At 29.4% G+C, this 8,241-nt stretch overlaps 1 protein-coding gene across 2 annotated transcripts; it reads right to left on the reverse strand.

The window, feature by feature from the left end:
* Positions 1–546: 546 nt before the first annotated feature.
* On the reverse strand, positions 547–6,101 carry LOC107618951 (RPM1-interacting protein 4). Of its 2 annotated transcripts, none has more exons than XM_088500398.1 (4): positions 5,765–6,101; positions 2,453–3,007; positions 2,025–2,213; positions 547–977 (listed from the first exon to the last, which is right to left on the reverse strand). In XM_088500398.1, the coding sequence occupies exons 1-4, from the start codon at positions 5,768–5,770 to the stop codon at positions 948–950; spliced, it is 780 nt and encodes a 259-aa protein (XP_088356524.1). In that variant the 5' UTR covers positions 5,771–6,101; the 3' UTR covers positions 547–947. The 2 variants fall into 2 exon arrangements, with proteins under 2 accessions (XP_088356524.1, XP_020966574.1); XM_021110915.2 differs by having other exon boundaries at positions 2,495–3,007; positions 5,765–6,097.
* Between the last annotated feature and the right edge of the window lie 2,140 nt (positions 6,102–8,241).

An 8,241-nucleotide genomic window follows, 5' to 3' on the forward strand; every position in this document is an offset into this window, starting at 1 on the left:
TGCTATTAATATTATATGTAAAGAGTAATAGAAAATAGAATTTAAAATACTTATAAAATAAAAGAAGAGAAAGAATTGTAGTAGAAATATAAGAAGAAGAGTATTTAATTGCAGCATAAAATAAGATTGATTTGTATGAAAAGGAAGGGAGAATAGTATTTTGTTATTGCTTGTAGTGTACATATCATGCACTGAGGATGTCTATTTATACATGCAAGGAGGCTATAATTTTCAACTATCATTAAATATAAGGACATTGATAATGTAGCCATTCAGCATGGAAAATATGATCTGCTCATGGTCATCCATTTTTATCCTTATCGCAACAATTTTGAATATTTATTATATTAGATTTTTTTTAATTTTGATAAGTACAAACCAACTTTAAAAAGCTCTCTCTTAGTGCTTTCAAAAGCACTCCTAACTTTTAAAAGTCGCAAGTATAAGCAGTTAGGCTTTTTAATTTACCAAACACAAAATGAGGTAATTTTGTGCTTTTGAATAAATAGAAATGAACTTAAGTTGTTAACAGTTAACACCTGCATAGAGAAGCTCAACACCAACTTGAATACTTTGGAACTCGAGTCGCCAGTTACAAATCAAAATACATCACTTCTTCTCAGATAAATAAACTTAACTATATTTTAAACCATAAATTAGCACCACAATAAGATAAAAAAATAGATAAAAAAAAGGGAAAGAAAATTCACCATCTTTTGCATACAAAGCAAGTTGTGTTTAGATTGACAACTGAATAAAAGTGGGTGAAAAAAGAAGCAAGAAAAATAGGCGCAAAGTATGATAAATGCACTTCAATCATGTCGGAAGAGAGAGAGCCTTGAATTATTTACAAGTGCTACACACACCTCATGATCATTGAAAACACTTTTATGTTCTTTTTCTTTAGCCTCTTCTCTGTTCAGAAAATAATTCACACATTCATGGGGTCATTTGTTGCTCCACCAAAAGCAGCAACACTGAAGCAGCAAACAAGTACAAAAACAAGCATTAGTATGGTGAATATTTTTAAACCTATCCATCTATGTATCATAATATTCCATCTAGACTTGACTTCTTTAAAGTGTACACGTTGGTAATAAAGGGTAGCATACACATTGGAATTTGTTAGTCAAGGTTGTTCAACACTATCTCATTTAACCAACGATGCAATAAAGACACGGGACATGACATGGCACGCAGACACACGATTTTAAAATCTTATAAGACACGGATACACGATATATATAAAAATATAAAATATTTTTTAGATAAATTACAATGATATTTTGATATTTAATTGATATTAAAATATAAAATATTTTTTTAATTGCTTTTAATATCTTCTTTTAATTAAATAAAGGGGTAAAGTATACTTTTTGTCCCTAAAGTTTGACAAAAGTTTTAAAAATATCCTTAAGTTTTATTTTGTTTCAATTTTGTCCCAAAAGTTTTCGATTTGCATCAAATATACCCTTGGCGGCTAATTTTTTAAAAATTTTAAGACCAATTCAATAATAATTTCATAAGAACAACCCTCAACACAAGCAAATCAAGCATAATTTTCATGCATTATTGTTAGATTGGTCTTAAATTTTTTGAAAATTTAGCCGTCAGGGTATATTTGATGAAAATCGAAAACTTTTGGGACAAAATTGAAACAAAATAAAACTTAAGGATATTTTTGAAACTTTTGCCAAACTTCAGGGACAAAAAGTATACTTTACCCTTAAATAAAGTATTTAAATTTTTTTTTGTTTTAATAAATAATATATATTATTTCTAAACTCATTTCAAGAATACATGTTAAGAATAAAATTGGACACACTGGTATTTAGGTGTATTCAAGTGTGTCCGGAGAATAATTTTTTATTTTTTATTAAAACACAGTTAGATACAGTAGACGAACGTCGATACGTGTGTCCGAAATGTGTCTGACACGCGGACACGACAACTCAGCAAAGTGTGTGTGTTTCATAACATTTAACCAATTTGTGCACTCTAGAAGAGGTTAATCCGTTGCATACCTGTGCTTTGTCATTGCTAGGTTGGTTCTTGATAAAGTGTGGTCTTTGATTAGGTGTGCCTGGCGTAACTCCAGCTCCACCCTGTCTCTCCTCCCTCACTTGGTTGAAAATGTGAGTGTAGCCATCAGCCGATGCAGGGTTACTAACATCCCACTCGCCGAACTTCGGAACAGCTGCTCCTTTGTCAGGCTGCCGCATCATAATGCTAGAAGTCAGAAAATTTTGTGAAGCAAAACATTGCATAAAAGCTCTGATCAATCATTGATGATTTGATGTAATCTCAAAAATAGTGTGTGTAAATATGCCATGTGGAACACCATGACGACTCATACCCCATTCAATGGTATGAGTTAGCACGATGTCCCATTTTTTATGTGTAAAGATAACACAAATTGTGTAATATATATGAAAGCTTTTAAGTTTCATGCCATGCATGGTGACCAAGAGAGAACAGGACTAAAAAAACCAACAGTCTCATCGCCCCGATTAGCTGGTCTTAACCGGGATCTTCCTGGTGTTCCATGGCTGCTATCATAGGAATTCTTTCCTTCCCATGATGGACTATCCTTTCCAGGGGCTCTAGCCTGACGATGAAGGGGAGAACGTTCGATGCTGTACTCAGAACCAGTACTTTGTCTAGAAGGTCTTCTTCGGTTATCGGCAGAACCTACTCCCTGGCTTGCTTGACGAGCAGGAGAGTCAACAAAAGGCTTAGCATCACTGTCTTCCTTGCTCTTCTGTAACTCATGTGTGGATGTCTTAGATCCCTTTCCAGATGGATGCTCTGAATCAGTTCCGGGTATGGCCGGAGGTAGCTGATCAGATGATGAATTATAAAATGATAAATCCGAATTCTCCTCAGGGTCATTCGGATTTATCATCTTCGTGCCAGTTCGATCTTTCCGAGCCTTGTCAAAATAAGCTGTATATGGAACATTTTCTCCACTTTCCCAATTGCCAAATTTTGGTACATGCGATCGTTGCTATCAAATTCAGACATAAAAAAGAAGTATGTCAAGTACAGTTTCATTGAATAAACCAAGGATATGACTTTTGGGTTTGGTATCTAGATGAATTAGAGTTATCAAATGTGGAAAATAATAGCAGAGGGTCACTGTGGATTGTCTTTTGAGAAAAGTAATTATTTTTTATTTTTTTGAAAAAAATATTTAATAGACAAAAGCTATTTTACGTTTGTATAGACTTTTTCAAAAAAGCTTTTTAAGTATAAAAACGTCTTTTGTTTCTGTTTTTTTTTAATAAAAATTTTTTTTTAAAAAGATATATCCAGACAGGTTTAATTTGAATAAAAATACTTTATTTATGAAAAAAAGAGTATTTCTTTCACTCAAAAAAGCCAATTCTAACCAACACTTAATTCTCTTTCCATTTTCCTGGCAACAAAGATGATATTTTGATATTTCAGGAGTCAAATCAAATTGAAACTAGACTTAATAATTCAACATGAGGGTAGTTTATAGAGAACACAAAGATCATACAGATTGGAAGAATTTACACTGTATTTGTCCCCATTTGACTAACTCGTGACAATCTTATATTCTTAGTCTCTTAGTAACAATTAAAAGTAAATAGATCCAGTATTAGACTGTGCATATAAATGTGGTTTTCAATTTCAATCTACAATGATTTCATCCAAAGATGCTCTGATATTAGTTTATGTTAAGAAACAATTGTGAGATCATTGAGAACTTTAACCTCGAAAGTTCCCTAAGTACTGAAAGCTAATACTCTTAATTACAATTGGAGAGCTTTTCCCCAATAATTACAAGGATCACAAGTCATGCTAAACTGTTGTAAAGTGTAGATCGTGTTTGTAGGGCAGATCATTTGAATATCAGTTCTTATTAATTGTTTGGCTACGATTCTACGACTTTTCTTGGTTTCTCTCTACCTTTGACTATTGGGATACTTTAATTGATCCACTTTTCTTACCAGTTCTTCTATAAGCATTCTCAATTTCCTTGCATGACCGAAATACCAAAGGCAATAATCTAGCATCTTGTCAACAAGAGGTCCTACACCAACTTTCTTTCTGATGGATTCATTCCTAATCCTATCATAGCAAGCATATCCACTTACCAAGGTGACATTCTTATCGCTACAATATAATCCAATTATATTATCTAACATCTTACATTTTTACATGGTTGTCTACTTAAATAACATTGTAGCATGCATGAAAGAGTTGTTATCAACTGCAATTTTTATGAATGGTTGGCCCAATATTCTAAACATTTCTTTCCAATTCATCCTCAGAGATACCTTGATCAAACTTCAACAAGAATAATAATTCTAAGCCTAACACAGCTTTGAGGTGAGAAACATGCAGGGAGCAACAATGAGATGATCAAAGATTGAACAATTAAAGCAATCCTTTTATCTAACATTCTCAAATACAACTCCCTTCTGCACACTGCTTAGGGAATCAGAAACCTCACTGCACTTGTGTGTGCAACATTGATAACTCTTTGTATTGTATCATCAAACATTTTGAGTCTTTCAATTTGATCATCTTTATTCTCACTCATGTGCTCTTATGACTCCATGAAATGGCTGCATCAGTATGATGCTTTTTAACAACAATAAATATATCCTCAAAAGTTTTAAATTCTTAATTTCTTATAAGCTAAATAACGATGGCTGTAGCTGTTTACCACATAGTCCCTCATATCAGAACAAATAAGATGAATGTTTATGCACTTTACCACATGCAACCTTACAAATCAACAACCCGATTTTACTTGCACAAAATGATTATTTCAAACCTAAAATAAATAATTCTCTCTCTTTCTATTAAACCTAAGCCGGGAAGTTGAGTGCTTCTTTTTCACTCATGATATTTTAATTCTCTTAACAAGTCTAATGATTAGTATTTCTGGTGAACATTTCAGCCGATCAAAGTTATTCTTAAAGCATAAGAACAAACACCACCGAGTCCGAGTGTGTTGCTCAGCTAGCGGGAGGTTTTGCTAGCTTAACCAGAAGCTTTTGGTTCAAGTCCAATGGGTATGCGACCGGCTACGCTCTAACTCGGAAGGGAAAGCTTTGCTTCCTAAGTGGTCCTATCAGGCTAGAGCAGAACTCCCTCCAAACTAAGGATAACTTGTTTCGACCAAACTCATGGATACAACCCTACTAGCTGCTTGTTCTCTCTTATCTTTGACAGATCCAAATATCCAATTTAGTAATTCACTACACATAAAAGTATAACATTTCCTTGATTAATTAGGTACATGATCCATATCTTTGAACATTTTGAATTTTAAGAAATATATCCACCCACACAAGGCTACAAGCTAAATTCTCAAAGCAGCATGATTCATGGAACTAGCTACAAAGAAAAACCAAGAAAACTCTGCATGATAAGAATCTTATTGAATTGCTTGAAATTTCTAAGAAGCAGAACGAAAAACTGAAGCTGCTAATAGTTGATTTGGCTGCAGATGAAACGAATTGACCAAGAAAATCTTGTCTGGTCAACCATATCAAAGTCTAGAAGATGAACAGTCACAGAAAAACAAACCAGGAGAAGAAGAAGAAGAACCTCACCTTCCATAGCAATAACATAATGCAAGACATTGAATTTCCCTCTATTCAGTGACCAATTTGTACAATTTTCTCAGCAATCATAAACACATATAACATGACAAAACCATGACAAAAATTAAAAATAAAAATGAAAATATATTTACAAAAATAGAAGGAGGAAAAAAACTTACTGCCATTTCTAACCAAGCTTGGAAAAGAATCCGCAGAAAGTGCAGAGCAGAAGAGACACGTGGCGGCTGCCGGCGAAGGATCAGAGTCTGTGACGCTGTGAGAAAAAAGAGAGAGGAAGAGGATTATGAAGCGTTCTTTGATCGGAGCCACCGGAAATGCTCTGAAAATTAATATATGTTTTCTGCTTCCAACTTCTCTGTCTACTAAGTCATACATGATATGGCATTAATTAAGTATTTTATTTAAATTAAAATTGACAAGGATTGAAGAAATAAGAAATTATTTCATGGAAGCCACCATTCATGTTTCTGTCCCTTCCAAGTCATATAATTGTTATTTGTTACTTGTTAGTACTTAATGTACACTCTCTTAAAACTTTTAGATATTATTTTTGGAGTTTCATTTTGACGCAGCTAAAGTTTTTTATATAGTTGTGTAATTACGTTGTATAATTAAATGTACGATGTAAAATTATTTTATATTTAATCAAAATTAATTTTTTTTAAATGTATTAAAAATAATTTAATGTTACTTTTATTTTTAATGCAAGTAAAAATACTGTTGGAAAATATATATCGTGTTAAATCTTAAAATTTTCAGCAATTTAATAAAGAAAAATCTGCTCATATATATATATGAGAAAATTATTGTAAAGGATCATTAATAAAACTTAATTAATAAGAAAAATTATTAATATTAAAATTATTAAAAAGGATTAATTTATATATTATTAAAAATAAAAATAAAAATTAAAAATTAAAAAAATAATATTATTCCATAATTTATCTTTTTTTTTCTCTTGTTTTCTTTTTTTCATTTTTTTCACTCACAGAAAAATCAAGTTTCCTAAACTCACTCCACTTCTATACCTTAGAATTGATCTAGTCAAGAAAAAAAAAATACTAATATTGATTAATTATTCCTAATTGTTGACTACTCTACAAAACAAAATAGTAAGAAGTTATAGATTCTTCAAAAACAAGCAAGTCCTAGGGTAATAGAGGAAAGAGACCAATTAGATCAGCACCTATTATTACATTTGATTCAAAGACTAAATCTTAAATAATTGAAGAAAGAGATTTTTCGAGAAAAATATTATATAATAATAGTAAAATATTAGTATACTCCTAATTCTTACGTTTTGTGATTGGTAGCAACAAATATCTTTATGAGTTATAGATGAAAAATAAGGATTTGAGTATGATAAATAATTAAAAAAAAAATGTTTACAAAAAAAATAAATAAAAAATAATCTAAAGATATATTTATCTCTTCACAAAAAAATTTTGATAATTTTCTTTAAATATTATAAAATTAATCCTTCTAAATAATTTTAATATTAAAAATCTTTTTCAATAATTAAATCTTTTTAACATCCTTTATAATAATTTTTTCTATATACCTTTATAATATATATATATATATATATATATATATATATATATATATATATATATATATATATATAAAAGAACACAATGATGATGCGGAGTGGTGATCATAATATGCGAAATATTTTCCTTTTCTAAATATTATTATTCTTTTATCTATTTTTTAAATGTATTCACAACAATAATTTCATGTATATTAATATTGTCATATGTAATATCTTTATTTTTATAATAATATAAATAGAAAATTTTTATACTGATATAATATTCATACATTGAATTTAAAAATTATTTGTTTAGGTATTATTATTAAAAAATTTTAAATTTTTATTTATAAATTATAAGTTATTTGTTTAGGTGGTTATTTTTTAAATTTTAAGTTATTTATTTACGTTGTTTTACTTAGGTTGTTATTTTTCAAATTTTAAATTATTTGCTTAGGTGGTTAGCTTTTAAATTTTTAAAAATATTTTTTAAAATGATTAGATATTTAGTTTTTAATATACAAATAAAAAGATTTTTTGCTGAAGTAGCGTTTATATATTAAGTTTGAAAATTATTTGCTTAGAGTTATTTTTTAAATTTTAAGTTATTTATTTAAGTTATTTTACTTAAATCGTTATTTTTTAAATTTTAAGTTATTTACGTTAGTTTTTAAAATTTTAAATACACTTTCTTAAGTTGTTAGTTTTAGATATTTACATAATTTATAAGACTATTAATTTTTAAATTGTAATTAATTTTTTTATTTTTAACGACAAATAATATGATAGATATAATTTATAACAAAACTCAAAAATTATTTTTAATTTCTATTTTTTTATTAGATTAAAAGAGTTTTATATTTTAAAATAATATTCAATCTCAATTTTTTTCATGCCATTATTTTGAAAGAAGCGTAAAATAAAGCTATTAATTAATTAATTAAATTTTAAATAAGATCAGGAGTGATATATAGCATATACAAGGAGTTAGAATTCAAGATATAATTGTTAGGGAGTGAATTTCGTGCTTTTATAGCAGGTAAATGTGTCATTTTAGCTATCTGCGTCTTTCACTGGTGACATAAGATACATGTTTAATAA

The sequence above is a fragment of the Arachis ipaensis genome, chromosome B9 (assembly GCF_059453495.1).
Source record: "Arachis ipaensis isolate K30076 ecotype BB chromosome B9, ASM5945349v1, whole genome shotgun sequence".
In the NCBI taxonomy this organism is placed as follows: Eukaryota; Viridiplantae; Streptophyta; class Magnoliopsida; order Fabales; family Fabaceae; genus Arachis; species Arachis ipaensis.

What these genes read in the sequence shown, in the direction of transcription:
- LOC107618951 (XM_088500398.1), bottom strand. An exon ending in TCTCTTGGTCACCATGCATG is followed by an intron (nt 2,214 to 2,452) that starts GCATGAAACTTA and finishes ATGATGCGGCAG; the next exon opens with CCTGACAAAGGAGCAGCTGT. An exon ending in CTAGCAATGACAAAGCACAG is followed by an intron (nt 978 to 2,024) that starts GTATGCAACGGA and finishes TTGCTGCTTCAG; the next exon opens with TGTTGCTGCTTTTGGTGGAG.